The 19,724-nt window shown below is 28.0% G+C and overlaps 1 protein-coding gene across 2 annotated transcripts in view; it reads left to right on the top strand.

The window, feature by feature from the left end:
* The window catches only part of LOC123260754 (small conductance calcium-activated potassium channel protein), a 230,617-nt gene that overhangs the window by 26,837 nt on the left and 184,056 nt on the right, over nt 1-19,724 (top strand). For both annotated transcript variants that reach the window (XM_044722044.1, XM_044722045.1), the window contains exon 2: nt 15,197-15,709. In XM_044722044.1, coding sequence (XP_044577979.1) covers nt 15,258-15,709 — 452 coding nt within the window. In that variant the 5' untranslated portion in view covers nt 15,197-15,257. The remainder of the gene's footprint in view (nt 1-15,196; nt 15,710-19,724) is intronic.

Below are 19,724 nucleotides of genomic sequence, written 5' to 3'. Positions count from 1 at the left end.
GGAAGTAAATTTGATTAGCTCAAAGAAAATTTTTTTATAAGGTACTCACAATTTTTGTAAATTTCCAAAGTCGTCAAAAATTAAAATTTTTATTTTTATTCTTTTTTTTTCGTCATTCTACTATATCAAAATATTGAAATTTTCTATATGTATCTAATTTTCAACTTAAAAAATAATATAATGACGAAATAAAAAATTTGAAACGAAAAAATTTAATTTTCGACGTTTTTGGAAATTTTTTAAAAATTTTCATAAAAAAATAGATAATAAACTAACATATTTTCATAGGAGACTTAAAATATAAAATAAAATTAATTTTTTTGAATCACCCTAATGTTTCTGTTTGTGAGACTTTGTTAATTAAATAAAAAATTACTAAAGTGACGCTCGATTATTTATTTCGATGATTGATCACTAATTGAATTATCATGTTTTTCTAATTTTTTTGGTTAAAAAAAAAAAAAAAAAAAAAAAAAAAAAACTTGATGTTAGAACAAAAGATAAAAGTAAATTGATGGTAGAATTTTTTTATGGTCACTTTTCACGTTCACTCAACTGCACAATTGTTCTTGATAAGTGCCGGGTGAGAATGAAGTTATGAGAGCGTTGATAACTAAGAGGATAGTCAATGAAGAATAAATATAAAAGCAAAAACTTCCTTCACTTATCAAACGTCATTATGATTAAAGAAATGTCGATTCCACGCTCCATTTTTCCCCGTTCTTTTCCTCTTTATTAAATCCTTCATTCATATTTTAAATATTTATCTGCGTAATTGTTTTATTTTTTTTATTTCTTCATCCTTCAATATAAATAATGAAATTTACATTTTTTAAAGCATCGAATAATTTAAAACATCGGTTTCAAGTCGAATAAAGTATAAAATCCAATAAAAGATTAACCATTTTATCTAACCTATCAACTATGCACAATGATTCTTCTAAATTGGCTCATTTAAAATTATTGATTGAGGCTATCTTCGTGAAAAATCATCGTAAATTTATAATCTACAGTAAAAGGTTAAAAATAAAACGTTCAGCGCGATTTGTGATATCGTAACATTTTTCCGCGCTAAATAAATGGAAATAGAACAAAAAGAATAGAAACACTCAGCGCTAAAAGTGAAACCAATAAAAAAAGGGCTTGTCTCTTTTAGTTATATTATTGCATTTTGATGGTAAAGAAGAAAGAATATAGAGGGTAAATTTTCCGCGTTCTATTGGCTGTTCTTTATTGACTTAGAGAAAATACCTGACTCACTGTTTTTTTTTTACTCCGCTTCTCTTGGTTATTAATATAACAAAAAAACATCAAATTAATCACCGAAAATCCATCATTTTCTGTTTTTGGTGGCGGAAAGTGATATATTGGATTTAAGTGCGTGTAAATTGTTTCAGATTGTAAATTATACAGGGTTTATGTATGAGAATTGAATTTGTCAAGTGATTCTTTATTTATTAGTGAAAAGTTAATTTGATTTAAAGACCCGTGAGAAAATTTTTTCTGTCGTGGCCATATCAGAAAATTTGATGTCTATACATGACCCATTATTAAAATTAGTGTTGAAAATCTCCGACAGAGCGCGCATGATCGCTAAATTGTCTTATTACTAGAGAGTTAAGTTATTTTGTTACGTTATAAAATAAAAATTAATTTTTTTCAACTTTCTTAAAGGACTTATTTTCTATTGATTTTAATCGAGTACTAAACGAAATTTTGTTTCAAAAAGCATGTTGATTCATTTAAAAAAAAAAAGAAAAAAAAATACTTCTTTACTTTTATACGTAGCCGGATATGGCCATATATGACTAGATCAAGCTATATATCGACGGTCTAATTAGCAATTTGTCTCTCCTTATTTTTTTGAAGGGTAATTTTTTAATATTTTGATGTAGTAATAATCGAATTATAAATTATTTGAATGATTCAAACCCAAATATTATATCTCTATTAGATATTAATAATATTAAATGGTTTTTTAAAGTGATAATAAATTTTGAACTAATTGTTTTTTTCGTACAAATAGAAGATTTTTTAAAATGGAGTTAGACAATTTGCTAATTAGAACGTCGATATGGTCATATTAGAACATGCATGGCTGTGTCAGAAAATTTTTTCACGCGGAATTTCTATCGACAGCTCATATTTTATTTGTCATCGGTTTTATTTATTCATATAAATTTGAATAAAATATTGATAAACATTTTTATAGTATTTGTTGAGTTGCGATTTGATATATTGATACCTTCATATTTTTAATTTGTAATGCAGTGAAATAAATTTTTATGATTTATTAACATCGATATAAAAAAAATTCAAATTAATATTCAATTAGTTATTGCAAAATATTTGTCTAATTTCAAACGAATTTTATTTAACTAAAATATAAACACAAAACTTGAATTTCAACTCGAATATATTCGTATACGTTAAATTCTTCAAAGAATTTAATTATTCAGAACTAATATAAGCATAAACATGTTTAATGAAATACCTGAAGACTTCCACTAAATTTTAAAGTTATTAATTTACTTCCTATAAGTTTCGAGGGCGTGATAATAATTTTCAGGAAAATATTACATTTCACCTTGAATAAATTAGATCATAAATTTTATTACAAGCTTTTAGCGATATTTTCTAAATAATTTTCAGCTTACCGAAATGTGAAATTACGAATTATTAATTGATAAGTTTCTTAGATTAACTGCACTCTCGAAGCAACATTTAATTAATTATTTCTATTTAAAAATTCATAACTTAGACAACTCGTTAAGTATTGATACATTTATCCAATAAAGTAAACTTTATAATTAAAAAACTTTCTTATGGTGTTGCTTGAATCATAAATTATCTGTATACAGTTTTTAAAATCTGAGATTTAAAAAAATATTAAGCCAAAATGTTGATAAACAATTTGAAATTTTTTTGTAATTATATTTATTCCAAGAGCCTGTAGCAAAAAACTTTGTTTTATCTTTCATCATAAATTATATTTATATTATTGTGATATTATACAGACTTATATCGTGATATGAGAGGTAGAGCTTCCAAGATTTTTCAAGAGGGGTTCAGAATCAGTAATCATTTGAATAAACAAAGGTTAAATATTAGAAATAATTTTTATATTTTATCTATTCAGATTAAGTTCAAAAAAGTCGACGATACTCGATTAATAAAAAAAAAAAAAAAATCAACGTAAAAAGCATCTTAAAATATCCAATAATCACGAGGCTTATTGAAAATACACGCATTAGTCTAGATGATTGATTCATATTTAATGCTTGCATTCCTCGGTTGTGATATAGTAATAAAAATGAAAATGATAATATTTATGACAAGTACTGATAATGATAATGACGGATGATAGATTGAGTGATACGGATATTGGAGATTCTATCTAAAGATTACATTTTATTTCTGTTGTAATAAATGTGAAATTGTATTTATATTAGAGAACCAGGAAAAAATGTGATGACTTATCTTTTGAATTTACGGTAACTAATAACGATATTTTAACGCTGATGGAAAAATTATTTTTAGAGTAAATTTACAAACTCCAAATGAATATCAAAGAATGAAACTTTCGATTTTTTGTTTTAAGAATTAATAATTTCCAAAAAAAGGATTTGGAAGAGATAAAAAAAACAACCTATAGGACAATTTTCAAATCTGCAGGTTTTTCAGTTTGAAAACTTACGGGAAAGTTGTCTACAATTGTAACTTATTGTAAAAAGTATGCTAGATATTTTTTTAAAAAATGGTCAAATGTTGGCTAATTTTAGTGTCGAAAATTTAGACACCCAAAGCTTCTATAATATTCATTAAATTTCTTAGGGAACTATTTATTGAAGATGAAGCTAGACGCTCTGAAAGATTGGCAAGCAAAATGAACAATGTAAATTTTGAACTGCCAAAATATTCTACTTTCGCTCTAGAAAACTCTTTTGTAGTCACTGCAATACAATTATGGCAAAATTTGACTGCAGAAATTGTAAATGCTAATAGTTTAGAAGTATTTAAAGTAAAGATGTTCGATTATCTACTTGAACTGGATTTTTCAGTAGCTTCTTCATTTTAAATTAGCTTGCCTAGTCATTATTGATATTTTGTATTACAAATTAGTAAATCTGTGTAATTATCTTAGTAAGATCCAAAAGTCATTAAACTTTAAGTTTATTATTAAATTTATGTAGTCTAATAAATTACACCGAAATCATGTAATGTATTTTATAATTCATCATATCTACACTTATGTTATGTAAAAATTATGTTAAATTAATTTTGTATGCTATTATTGTAAACACAACTATTTAAAATTTCTTGCCATTCGGCTAATTGCCTTGGCATATTAATAAACACAATACAATACAATACAATTTCATAAATTTTAAGTCTTGCTTATTCATTCAATGTTAATGAATGCAATGAAAAAATGTTTCATCAAATGTTTTATTATATTGCGACGAATGATTCATTCTTAAGTCATTTTATTCATGCTAATTCATATATTCTAAAAAACAAATTAGGAAAACGGTAGACCCTAGAGGCCGTTCCAGCAACTTCCCGCTCACTCCAATATCTAAGCGCTCAACATTTCACTTATTTTGTTTTTGAGCTTTTTGAGCTCAAAAATATGATTTTCATGTTATTTTGTGCTCTCCGAGCTTAAAGATCGCCACCTATCTCGACCCGATCAATAAAGCCGTTCAAAAGTTTATACCTCCCAAACACTTCGAGAGTTGAAAGTGTTGGGGGCCCATTTTGCCCCCAAATATTTTTGGATATTGAAAATTTTAGGGGGCCCATTTTGCCCCCCCCCCTTCCCCTATTAAATTTTTTCATAATTTTTTATTATATATTAGAAGAAAGAATATCTACTTATTCAAGTTAAAACATTTTTAATTTCAAAATAATGAAGTCAACACAAATAGCATTCATAGTTGCCGCGGCCGTCCTTTCAATTCTCTTTATGGTCGGCACGATAGTACTCGGAATACATCTAGCGTACAAAAGTATCGAGGTTAGTTATTGTTTTTACCCCGTTTTTCGAAAATCGAGTTTTCATCGGATCTCGACGTTTCGAGGTCCTAGGAAGCTTTCCTGACTATTTTCACGATGATGTCCGTACGTCTGTATGTATGTGTGTGTGTGTGTATGTGTGTGTGTGTATGTAAACCTCTCGTAACTTTTGAACGGCTTGACTGATTTCATCGTGGTTGGTGTTATTCGAAAAGGCTTCGCCAAACTTAGATTTTCTGCTCTCTTAAATCGAAATAGTGACTTTCGACTATGAAATAGTGACTATTCACTATTTAGTAGTGAAAAGTATACCACTATTTGAATAAGTGATTTACTATGCACTGTAAAAATAGTAAATATTCACTATAGTCACTATTTCGATTTAAGAGAGTGTAAGTTGGAACCGATTCGGACCAGTAGATTTCGAGAAATTGGAAAAAAGTGACAAAAAAAGTTGTTTTTTTTTTTTCATTTCTTTTAAATATCCCCGAATTGGCTGAACCGATCAACTTCAAAAACTAATCAGATCTTAACCTTAAAATCCCGCATTGATCGCCACATAGAGCGTCAGAATCGGTTAATGCGTTCGTGAGATATCGTTGTCGAAAAAAATCGAAAAACGTGTTTTTTTGTAATAACTCCGAAATTTTTCATCAGATCAATTTTTTTGTTCGGAATCATTTATAGGGCTCAAAAAACCACATCGATCGCCGCCTACCGCGTGAAAATCGGTTGATTTATTAAAAAGTTACAGCAGTTTTAAAATAAGAAAAATCGTGTTTCATCGAATTTTGATAAGACTTTTGAGCTCGGAAAACTTAAAATAACACATAAATTGTATTTTTGAGCTCGAAGAGCTCGAAAACGTCATAAGTGAAATTTTAAGCGCCTAGGTATGGAATTAGCGGGAAGTTGCAGGGATGGCCTTCAGGGTCAATCGTTTTTCTAATTTTTTTTTTATTTTCCGTCAAGTTATGACCTCTATAATGTTTTTATGATATTTTGGGCCAATATGTGATATGTGAAGCATAATGGACCACTTGAAAAACAAATTGCAACGAAAAATAGTAGATTTCACCCCTAGGGAGGGAAAGTAAGAAATGGCTCAGATCACATGTTATAGTCAACCGAGGCGAAGCCAAAGACTTTCTCCAAGGACGTTTTACTCTACACGGAAAAAAAAAGATGATTTAAAAATTGCATCACTAATGATGTAAAATCCGATTGTCCGAGTGACGTTAGTTTTGGTTTGAGGTGATACAAATATTGTATCACCGTGATGAAGATTCCACATCACAGTGAAGTAAATTATGAGTGCGCTACATGCATGCGCCTGAATATTGCATAGGTTATATTTATTGTTGATGTTTTGTGTCGTATGTATTTTTTTATTTATTAAGAATTTGTTATAAAAAAAAACGTGAAAATAACATGGCCGATGACTTTGTATGTTCAATGCTAAAAGAATATTGTCTTGAAAAATTTATTTCAAGGTTTGAGGATACGAATATTACCGTTAAGTTAGTCCCATTTAAAATACATTAGATACAAAAATTGTATCACCAGGTGGCGTAAATTTAGCATCACCTCCGTTGACTTCACAGGTGATACAATTTTTGTATCACCTGATGAGATTTTAAAGCCACTTTTTTTCCGTGTACGCGATTCATATTTTTAATTTTGAATTGATGAAAATATAGAAAAAAAAAAAATATCTGGTTCAAGATATTACGTATTTTAAAAGCTCAATCTGAAAACTCAAAGTGTGATTTCAATCAATGTAAACTAATGTAACCAATTCATTGCTAAATAACATCTCTGTATTTTTTTTCTTGTACGTAGGTTTAAAACCTTTAAGTGCGATAAAAGGAATTAATTATATTATTAATTACTATCTATTTGAAACTAATTAACAGCTTAACAATAAAATTTATAATAATTTTTTTATTAAACGTTGACAAAAATTAAACTTTTGGAATAAAACATGAAACATAAATGTTCGATAATTAGGAAATCACATCGAGATAATTTAATGAATGTACGATAATTCGCAATGACCACAGACATATTCGTCAGAATAATCTTCACCAATACTTGCGCAAGAATTATAAGACCATTTATTACAATTTTTACACTGAATCCATGACTATGGATTCTGAGTAAATTCCATTGCAATAAAGACAATGGCAATCATCTTTTTTATATTTTGAATGGTTTTTTTTTTTTTTTTTTTTCAAATTTTTTGGTTTTAATTTAATTTTTTTTTGTTGAACTGAGGACTTTTTTTTCCTTCATTTTGATTTTCTTTTTCTTTGAGTTCTCGGCGATACTCAAGACTCGTAAGGATCGTGGTTTTCCTTCGACGACGTTTTCCGGGAGGAGAATCTCTAGATTTGGTGATAATTAGTAATGGCTTCAGTAAAAAAAAAAAATTTTTTTTATATGATTTTTAAGGGAGGGGGCCGTTGTGCCCCAGGAAAAAAAAATTTTTTTTTTCGATTTTTGGCAAAATTTTGACTGATTCATTCAAAATAGACGGAAAATAAAGGAGTTTGATGGTTAAAAGCCACAGAAAGGAAAAACCGGCTTAAGGGGGCTGCTCTGCCCCACCCTCCCCTACTTATCCGCGGAAAATTTTAGATGAACTGTTTGTATTCTACTACGGCTCTTCATTTCAGTTGAATAGTTAAATTTTACAGTTTAACATTTCCTAAGTTTGTTCTTAACTTCATTAATCCAAACTCTCAATTTTTTTCACGTACGAAACAATTCTGAAGAAAAGAGAAATAATCAAGCGATTACTGTTTAGGATTAAAAGTACTTGCAAACATTGAAAGTTGGTTAATCTTACAAATTCTTTTTTACAACTTTTAACTACTCGTTTATTGCACAACTTTTTATAATAATGTTTATAGTTCGTTTTATAATTGTATTCTCTAAGTTCTTTAACCTTAAAAATGTTTCCATTAATAAATTAGTTTGGAAAGATTTTTTCAATGGGAAGCTACAAATTTTTTAAACTAAGTATGGATTTTTCAATCATTTGAACTGCATTGATACAAAATAAGTGTTCATAGTCTGAGAGAGTTTGAAAAGAATAAAGCCGGATAAGCCAGAATGAAGTTGTGTGAATTTCCACCCGTACAACTTTCCTGAAAAGAGTTTATATCGAACACTCACCCTTGAATTACACTCAGGTTGAATCGAGTTTAGTCGAGAGCTTTGGTTGTGTATTGATACGGGTCAAATGTAGGCGTTTACTATGATAATAATCATAATAGTAACACACATAGATCTGTCTATTACACCAGCCTGTCAGCGAACCTTGATATCTGCAGTGTATAATCAAGCTGGCCTACTTCCACCCTAACACTTTGTTTGCTATACTATAACTAGATACTCAATACATTTTAGAGATGGACATATCTACATGTATATATTCATTATTATTGTCATAATATATTAACTATAATAAATTTATTTTTTGTAACAATTTTCAGTACTTATAACTGGTGATGATGATATATTTTTCTAAATTAATAGGCAATCTAGTTTCTTTAAACTATTGTTTATAATAATATTGTGATATTTTGTTCAATAACTCCGATTATTATTATTATTGTTGTTGTTGTTGTTGTTGTTGTTGTTGTTGTTGTTGTTTTAATTAATAGGCAATCCAGAACATTGTTAGACGTTGAACAATATCCATTGATAATTCTCTGTACACTTTTTGAAGTAGTTGTGGTTTCTTATATATTGTTGACTCTCTTGATCTTATGTATAGCTGAATCTAAAACTTTTCGATCGTAAATTCAACTGAAGACATCTTTTTAGGAAATGCACCTTGTATATTAATTTATGGAGAACTAGTAAAAGAAACGTTTGGAATTTTAATGAAATGGAAAATGATAAAATTGTTGAAAATCTCAAGAAATTTAACAAAATTAATATACGAAGCGCAGTTAAATTTCTTGAGATTTTCAATAATTTTATCATTTTCTTTTGCATTAAAATTCCATATGTTTCTTTTAATAGTTCTCTATAACATATTAATCAAATTAACATCCTTATTAGAACCACGACTACTGCAAAAAGTGTACAGAGAATCATCAATGCAAATTGATCAACGTCTGATGATTAATTAATAAATAAAAAATTATTAATAATAATAATAATAATAATAATAATAATAATAATAATAATAATAATAATAAAACTCTGTAAAAATCTCCATCAAAATAAACTTCTCTAGCAGTATCTGCAGCTGTCGGTGTGACTCAATAAGCACTCAGCATCCTTTTATTCTTCACTGATTGGAAATGTTATCAAAGTTACTCCTAAGGCTACTGAACTGATTCTCTTCACATTTTATTATTTTTATTATTTGAACCTTACAACTCTAACAATTAAATTAACGCAATTGAACTGCTTAAAAAAAGAAAAAATAAACAATAAAAACGCTTGTCTATGAAATCAATGAATCTATTTTTACTATCCAAATTATTGTAATTGGATCGATTAATTGGCCTGATATTGAAAGTGGACCGGTTATCGACTTCCTGCTACATTTAATTAGTCGTAGATTTTGATTTTTTTTTTTCTATTTTATGACAGTATAAAAAAGTTTGGAAAATCCAAAAGTACACGACTCATAATGCTCATTTAATTATGAAATATAAAAAAAAAAAAAAAAAAAAACTTAAGTCGTTCAAAATTAATTGCCGAAAAAACAGCTGTAGTAGGAAGGTACTGCACAAGCGCCCCTGGTGGAATAAAATGTACATAATATCTATAGATATAGATGTATCACTATCCATGTTAATTTTACGTGGATATATATAGATATACAGTCTTGTAGTTTTCGTTTTTTATTAATTGTAATTAAACGACACTGAATCAATTAACCATTCGCATTCAGTGACCTACAATCGTCGATTAGAATTTTAAAAAAAAAAATTTAACTTAAATAATGGATTTTTTCACAAGTTACAGTGTTTCCGGGTTTCACACATGACGGACAGGAAAATTTTTTGACCTATTTTGGTGTTTTTTTCCAATTCTATTGCAGTAAATCAATTTTTAAAAAGTATGAAATTAATCTCCATTAAATTATCTCGACAATAGTATGCAAAATATTTTGATTCCGTGAACTAACAAGGCTATAATAATAAAAATAGCCGCCAAAATGCTTCGCATCATGAGTCGTGCAATATGTCGAGCAAATTGAAATGACAAAATGGTACAGCGGATTATAACATTTAATGCTATCGGGAGTGATACTAACATTACTTCTTTACTTCTACTTTTGTTGATTCAAGATTGTATTTTTTCTGGTTTACATTATCATCTATAGCAATTATTAGGAAGAATAATGCTTGATAAATATGTTTGAAGTGTAGAACTCAGTCGACTTGAATTTACAATACTCGCCCGAGACTATTTTATATTTACTACAGAATGTTACATTGTTAAAAATTTTATTTTATTGCGCTCGTCATGTATCATTAAACACAATCTATGTACAAAAAAATGACGCAAAATTTTTAACTGTGTATATAATATGCTTACATACCGAATTATTTTTCAATTTTTTATTTTGTATAATTAACTATGTCGACGTTCTAATTAGAAAATTGTCTAACTCCATTTTAGAGAATCTTCCATTTGCACAAGAAAAAAAATTAGTTTAAAATTTATTATCACTTTAAAAAACCATTTAATATCATGAATATCTAATAAAGGTATAATATTTTGATTTGAATCATTCAAATAATTTATAATTGGATTATTGCTACATCAAAATGTTAAAAAATCACCCTTTAAAAAATAAGGAGTTAGACAAATTTCTAATTAGACCGTCGATGTGTATTGAAAAAAAAAAAAAAAATAAGCTATGCAATTAATAATATTTCAGATCTTGTTCATTCCTTTGATAAAAAAAAAAAAATAAACTTTAAGACTAATTTGATAGAGCACGGTAAGTTAAAAAAACCATAAAAAAGCGGCTATAAATTTTCCCGAATTTCTCCGAATCGCGCGATAAGAAGTCGCTATTTAAAATAGGCAGAAATTGATATTCCTATGACGTCAACTTGAAAATTTCGAGTCCCTCGAACAAACCAAACGTATAAAATATGCTTAGCTTGCTCGGCTATTTCCAAGGCATCGGTCCCTCAAACTATTATAAATAAAACATATTCAATATTTCCCTCCGAAATATTTAAGCCTTCAAATGATTGTCATCTCCCTGTGTCTAATTAATTTTTTCGGTTTTGGTTGGATTTTCAAATTAACCGCATGTCTATTTAATTTAAAAAAAATTTTTATACTAGACAATTAATTTTCCAGTCATTACATTCAAGGTATGTCTTTACTTTTTCGTCCTAGGCAGACGTATGGGGATTTTTACACGCAGACGACACTCAATTTGTAAATAATACGCGTACGCGCCAGTATCTATTGGGCTGTATAGAACTTTATACAGTCGAGGACAATGTCACGCGGCTGTGTTACAGGTCTACTCATAAAATCTCTATTCACAGCCATCAGCGACATCTGCACTCAATTACATTTTTATTTAAAATCATCATTCAGTCACAACTTTATTCATTTAAATCTTTACTCTGATTCAACTTTATTCAATATTATTTGCCTTCAGGTAGAACTTTAATCAGTTACAACCTTACTCAAATTCAACAGTAGTCAATTACAACTTTGCTCAGTTTCAATTGTATTCATTTTCAAGTCTATTCACAGAATTTTGAACTCAGTTACATCTCTATTCACAAAGAATTTATTCACTTACATTTGTAATCATTTACAACTGTACTCAGGTTCATCTCTACTCACGAATTTTTACATTATCAATTAACCATAAATTTGTGAGTAGAGATGAACGTGACTACAGTTGTAAATGATTACAAATGTAAGTGAATAAATTCTTTGTGAATAGAGATGTAACTGAGTTCAAAATTCTGTGAATAGACTTGAAAATGAATACAATTGAAACTGAGCAAAGTTGTAATTGACTACTGTTGAATTTGAGTAAGGTTGTAACTGATTAAAGTTCTACCTGAAGGCAAATAATATTGAATAAAGTTGAATCAGAGTAAAGATTTGAATGAATAAAGTTGTGACCGAATGAAGATTATTTTGAATAAAAATGTAATTGAGTGCAGATGTCGTTGATGGCTGTGAGTAGAGATTTTATGAGTAGACCTGTAACACAGCCTGTCACGCAAGTGTCACCAATCTCAATACAGCCGAGTAGCTTACGTTTCAACTGTCATTTTAAATTAAAAAGCGCACCTTTGACTAACTTCAAGACTTTCATGTATTTTTATTTAGAGGATTAGAGGGTTATGGCGTCGTACGCTATTTATTTATAAATTGAGTATCCCCTGCACGTAAAAACCCGCATACGTCCGCCATAGGACGAAAAATTTTTTAAGCACCGTGGGTAAGCCACGCGCAAATACGGTCTCGGTGATAATTATTTGCAGCAGGGATATAAAGCCTCGGCCCTGTCGGGCCTCAGCCTTATACTATCCCTACTGAAAATATTTATCACCTCGACCGTATTGGCGCGTGGCTCGCCCAAGGTACATAAATAACTAGTCTAGTTCAAACAAATTTTTTTTTCAGTTGGATAAGACTCATGCTAATCGCAATGAAGCACACGCTTCTGCATCACGAGATGTAAAAAATTAATTAACCAAGCCATTTTATAATTAAGAGTTCTTTAAAAAATTTTCTACTGTATATTGTAGTTAAAAAGACGAGCATACTCCTAACAGACGCATTAAAAATAATTCCATTTATTTGATGCTGCTCGACGCTGAAATAAAAAATATATACTATTCGCAATAAAAGTGGTTACTTAAAAAGCCGTAAAACTTTTAATTAGTCACACATTAAAAGTAATAATTTCTTTAAATAAAATAAAATATAATATTTTAAATAAACTTTCAACTCGTTCTATGAAAAATAATCCTTTATTGAGCAATACACATCTATTGCAACTCATATTATTCAACTACTTGATGCAACCGTAATATAATCAACCCAAACTGAAATTTATACATAACAGAACACTAATCCTCAATATTCACATGAATTCCGGTTACACTACACCTGACATTTACAACTATACCATAATAATAATTATGAAAAAGTAAAAAAAAAATATTCAACAGAACAATCGCTTCAAACAATTAATGCATGTCATTAAAATAAAAAAATGAATGAAAGTTTTTCACAAAAAAGGAATAAAAACATTCTCTGTGCATATATATTTTTTTTTCAGTGCTCAAATATTTTTTTATCTCTTTTCTTTTCTCTTTTTTTTTTCAATTCTCTACTTTTAATTTCTTTTTCTCTCAGTTCCAGACACAAATTCATCTAATTTTAAATGCAACTATCTCTATTTATCAAGCTAACGATGAATTTACATGTAATATAATTCAGCGGTTATATACTGTACAAATACTCGTTTAAAGATCTTTTTATCATTCTCAATGCTACTCTGACAACATCCCGAACCCTTACAATCTACATCGTCTTATTACTGTTTGTCGAGGTTGTCAAACGTCTTCAGTCTGATGTACGTGTATTTTAAGTACCAAAGTTAATTAAAAATACACAAAATAATATAACAGGAATTAATAAATATTTAGAATTAAATGTAAGAATAATAAAAAATAAGAAATATTGTTTTGGTTTTATTGCTTTTGAATAAAAAAATGTTTTTAGCTGATTTTTAACACAACCATGAAATGTTTTTATGCATCAGCTCAGAATGTAAAAAAAAAGTTCATGGTGAATTTAATTTATAATTTTTTAGATAAGAATATAAGAAAATTTCATCAACTTAAATTTAAAAAAAAAGAATTCTTTTTATAGCGGTTTATATTAAAATCTAACATGTAATATTTTGAACTAAAATGAAAATAGTTTTATGTACTGGCAGATTACCCTTATAATTATGAATACTAACATTATTGGTTTTTAATCATTTATTTAGTTTTTTTCACAAATTATTTATATTCAAAAAAGTTCTTTTCATGAAAAAAAAAAGTCAAATTAAATATAATATCTAAAATTTGATAATGTCAAAGCTATTTTATATGATTTATTATGAAATATTTCTATATTAAAAAAAAAAATCAATTCAATAACAACAGTCATACCAAGTTAAAAAACGAATGAATTTATTAACAAATAATAAATTTAAAAAATCCTAAGCTGATGCGAAAAAATTTCAATTCTAAAATCAGCGACTAGACTGATAAAAAAAACTAGCAACCTTGCAGTCACTATGTGATTGCCGTAACTTGTGAGCTATTAATAAATAAAATTTTGCTTCATTAAATAATCACTTTTGTGAAGTTGAACTGTACTTTCTTAAATATTAACGTTTTTAAAAATATAATTTTATCTCGATGTTACACTCATCAAGAGCTTTCATTTGAGTACCCACATGCATTTTTATATATTTCTCATATATTCATATATATAATATATATAAATATATGAAAAATTGATGTGGGTACTCAAATGAAAGGTCTCAATGAGTGTAATGTCAGGGTGAGTTTATATATTTAAAAATATCAATAGTTCACAAGATACAAGGTCATTTCTTAATTATGTATCTAGAGATAGATTATTTTTGAATGCAGCCTAAATACTTATCATCATAAATTAACTATAGGTGAGAATGATATGAAACCTTGAAAAGGCACAAATTCAAGTCAAGACCTTTGCAATGACACTAAATTTCACTAAAAAAAAAACCGATTTTAGCATATGACTATCCTGGACACAAATTTTTTTTTTTATTCTCTTAATAATATAGATTAACCTGATCCAAGAGAAAAAATTTTAAACCAAGAAAATCATCCAGAAGAATTTTTTACTTTGAATCATGCCAAGAAATTATTAAACATAAATTTTTCTTGATTGAAGTTTATCAATTATTCAATATTATTTTCTTGGTAAAATTTTTTTTTTTCGAATCGAATTAATTTTTTCATCAGTGAAATTAAAAGCAAGTTTTAATTAAAAAGCAATAAAAATGAAAAAATCTAATTTTGTGACGATATAATTGTGTAATGTATGAATTGTCATAATGAATAACATAAACTATAATAAAACAGAAATCCGCATTGGCATATTGTAGGAGATGGTGACGTGACTAATTAGCGAGAGAGCAAGAGAAACCGGATGTCCGTGTAGTAGCCATGAACTCGACCGGAAACGCTGGATCACAGGAGGGTGGTAATAGCGGTGAATATGGTAGTAGCGAAGAAACGGCTGCGTTGTTGACCCGTGGACCACCGCCGCCAGTTGTTGTTAGTAGTGGATCTCATCAGGGTAAACCAGTATTAACGCGTCAGGATCGGGCGACCTTTCTAGTTGCATCCCCGCAATTGTCGGTCTCTGGTTTGGGTGGCAGTGAAGAAAGCGGTACCAATGAGGATCCCGCTACCAGAAGTGTCCCCGACATTGAATTGCACTGCAGACTAGATGGTGAACCACAGCATTTACAACAGCAGCAGCAATGCCATCACCCAACGACGACGACTATTTATCGCGCCAGACAACCCGCACATCAGTACAACCGGTGTCGATGCGAACGTCGAGATTCACTCGCACCCTCATCTGCGCTTCATCTGGCACGCAGTGTCTCCAGGTAGGTTCACTCTTCATTTCATTTTCCATATTTTTTGAATCAACGTCTTTTATTTGGTCTTTTTTTATTTTACTTTATCCTATCACCTTTTTTTCTTATTTGTTGTACTAACACCTGCCATGCCATTTATTTTTTTTTTGTCATACACGATTATTGTCGACGCCTTGTTTTGATTCTTTGGAAATGCCTCACTGAAGATTCGGGAGTCGTCTAACCTGGATGATGCCTAAGAAATTCGATATTGATGCGATTTTGTAAATTAAAACGAATGATGTAGAATTTGTAGAATCTGTAAATTTTTTTTTAAGTAGTAGAATTTTTGTAGTATTGTAATTTTGTAATTGTAGATTAAGAAAATTAAGATGAAGTTGAGTAGAAAATAAAGAAAAAATGGAACATTTCGACCGTCTAATTAGCAATTGGTCTAACTCCTTATTTTATAGAGGGTGATTTTTTAACATTTTAATGTAGCAATAGTCTAATTATAAATAATTTGAATGATCCAAACCAAAATATTATACCTCTATTATATTAAATTGTTTTTTAGAGTGATAATAAATTTTGACGTAATTGTTTTTTCGTACAAATGGAAGATTTTCTAAAATGGAGTTAGACAATTTGCTAATTAAAACGTCGATTTTTTATTTAGGGCAGAAATTAATTTAAATTATTTTTAATCAATACTGACGGAAAAATTCACAATTCATTTTCTTCTTTTAACGTAGTACGGTTGATAAAATTACCTTTCAGAATTTAATAAAATTTCGCACATTAATACAAAAATATTATAAAAAATTTTTGACTTCCGAATAAATTTTTTTGAGCCATGAAAATATTTATAAAGAAAAAAATTATCTAGGATAAAGTAAAATTTTCTTGAGCCAATGAAATTTCTTCTTGCTAAGATTATTAAGTTTATGTGATTGTTCTAACTAGTAAAAAATTATCTGTCTTTCTTTTTCTAATTTGACATTTGAAGATAGTATCGTCGATACTACCTTAAATAATTCAAGGTAATTTTTTTTTTGCACGTCTCATAGGGCGGAGCACGAGAGGTAGTGCTTTACTCCCAGCTCGTCAATTTGATAAATTTTTAGACAAAAATTGAAGATAAAATTAAAAAAAAAATTTATTTGGTTAAAAATATTTGTTTGCAATTTTATAAAAATTATATTGAGACTGAAAATAAAATAGTTGAAAGGTCATTTACTGAATTTAATGATTTTTTATTTCAATTTTTAATAATTCAAACTGGAAAGCTGAACTTTTACTCACAAAAAAGTTTAGAATTTATTAGAAGTTTCAACATTGAACTTTAAAAATTAAAACATTAATTAAATTAAAAATATATTTAGGAAAACTTTTTACCTTTATTAATTAATTACAGAAAAAATAAGGCTGCAATTTAATAATAATTTTTTTAATAAATTGTTGAGTTTATCCGTTATATATTATTGAATTATAATGCATATATTTATAATATTAGAACATTACAACCGATTTTTTACAATTTCATCTGAATTTTGATAACTAGTAGATCCATTTGTACGAATTCCCAGAAATATTTTCCCGTATTAATTACAAATATGAAGAGAAGAGAAAAAAAAATGTAAATTGTAGCAAAATAAAGATTTAGAGTAGCAATTTTCTGAACGTTGAATCCCATAACTCTTAACAATTTTAATTAACACTGGCACGTAATATATATTTCACAGATTCTGATAGCTAAATTAGCAACATGCACTGCACAATACACACTAGAATAATATTTCTTAGTTATTGCACAGTGAATAGGAGTAAGAGCAATATTCCCTTCACGAACAATCCATTGGTAGAGCAATATTGTACTTTAAGAGATAATAATAACAGAGCGAGAAAAAAATTTACAACTCAACGATTCAAGTCAACGCTCAACATGTGCGGAACGTAGATCGTAAATTTACTGATCTCAATACATCCTGCATAAAGAATATTACGCTCTGTATATTTTTACGTGTATCGTACTTTACAGCAGAATCATATTGCTGATCAAACTACATTATTCAAAATTTTGTATCTTATTGCAAGAATTTAACTAATAAAATATATAACCCATCGCAAAAGTCAACAAACTTATGTACTTGTGTTATCAAAAATTTATTTTTATTGAAACTATTAAATTTTCAGAAGTTTAGATTCATAATTTCTGATACTTTATAATAACTTTTATCAAATAAAAATATTACACTTAAAAGTCGACTTGAAGTAATATTTTTTTTCGATAAATTTTACTTTCGTGAATTTCCAATACAAGATTTTCAATTACCGAGAAAGTTTCAAGTGCAGATAGTTCCTAGTTACTAAATTGAATTGATGATCATTCAGTTTACTATACAAATAAATTCCTTGTTTTTCTTTCAATGTATGTTGTTATGTTGCAACAGTAATCTGCATTAGTTTACTGAATAGAGATCAATATAACAGTTGTTGATTTACGTACAAAGGGTTCATTTGATTGGAATTAATTTAGCGAACTGGGATAACATTTTAGTTTCAAAAAAAATACGGAAATACTTTTTCTGTAAGAAATAAAATTTTTAAAAAATTAAATAATAAATAAAGTTTGTTTTTCATTCAATTTTGTAGCTGTACTAATAAAAAAAATTTTTTAGGAGTTTAAATATTTATATAAAAAAGTTAAGAGACTATTTTGCAGAAAAACTAACGGCCTACAGCAAATTCAAGGAAAAAATTCAAAGTTTACAAAGTTTCATAAGTTAATATTTTAAAAAATTTTTGAAAGCTCAATGTCATACGCTATAAAGCTATATAACGTAGAAAGAATCGATAAAGCCAAACGAAATATTTCTAATATTTTAAACATCTAAAATAGTGAAAAAATACAAAATTACGCCCGTGTAAAAATCATCTGATATTAGGATGAGATTCATTATGAATATCATAATAAGTAAAATATTTGTGGCAACAAATTTTTTTTTTTTAACTAGATTATAAAATTTTTATTTTTCTTATTGGAGAAAGAAAATTTCTAGTAATTTGATTATGAAATTATCATGGTATTAACATGAATTCATAATAAAGTGATGGTTATATCTGCATAAAATCATAATGATATCATAGTGATATTGTTAGCCTTTTTAAGTCGTGATATAAAATTGAGTCATAACTATATACAGGAAATAATGCAAATTAATTAAGTTAAAGAAATTTTTAGGAGGATCTAAATTGTTTTTAAAATAAAAAATAATTATTTTAAGACGAAATAATTTTATCAGTAAAAAATTTATTTTAAACCAAGATAGTGTTTTTCAAAATATTCTTCTAAGTTAAGAAAATCAAGAAAAAAAATTAAGTAGTTTAACAGTATAGTGCATAATAAAAATACTGTCTTCTCAATTATTATACTTTTCCTCTGATTAACAGAAAAAATTTAAATTTTACTAATCTACTTAAAAAAAATTCGTTCATATAAGTATTTTACTTATTACGGGTGTGAAATGAATATTGATATGGCTTTTATATGAATCTCATACTTGTGTCAAAATATGAGGTTCATTATGATATTCATAATGAACCTCATCATGATATCAGATGATTTTTACACTGGCGTTAATAACTTTCCAATTATTTCTAATTTGATTGAAAAACGATTCAAAAGTACAAAAAAAAATATTTTGAATGAGTTCAAATAAACTTGCACGTTTAAATAGTTTGACTAATGTTGTAATCGAGAATCATAAGAGCTTCACTTTCTGTAAAAATAAATTTGGATATCAAACAAAGAAAAATTCTCGGGCAGAAGTATGTCCTCGACTTGTATTCTATGTCCAAGGTTCCTTGTTACTTTTAAATTAAAAACTACAAAGCGTCAAAAATAACAGCAATTAAAAATAATTACTAAAAAGACACCTCGAGAGATATTTTATTTTTACAAAAAAAAAAATATGTATAGTAGTGAAGTAACAAAATGTAATTTTGTTTGAAGATATACTGAGGTATTCATGAATAAATCGAC

The sequence above is a fragment of the Cotesia glomerata genome, linkage group LG3, assembly GCF_020080835.1.
Source record: "Cotesia glomerata isolate CgM1 linkage group LG3, MPM_Cglom_v2.3, whole genome shotgun sequence".
NCBI lineage: Eukaryota > Metazoa > Arthropoda > Insecta > Hymenoptera > Braconidae > Cotesia > Cotesia glomerata.
The sequence above is the reverse complement of the archived record's forward strand: the minus strand, read 5'-3'. Positions and strand labels throughout refer to the sequence as shown.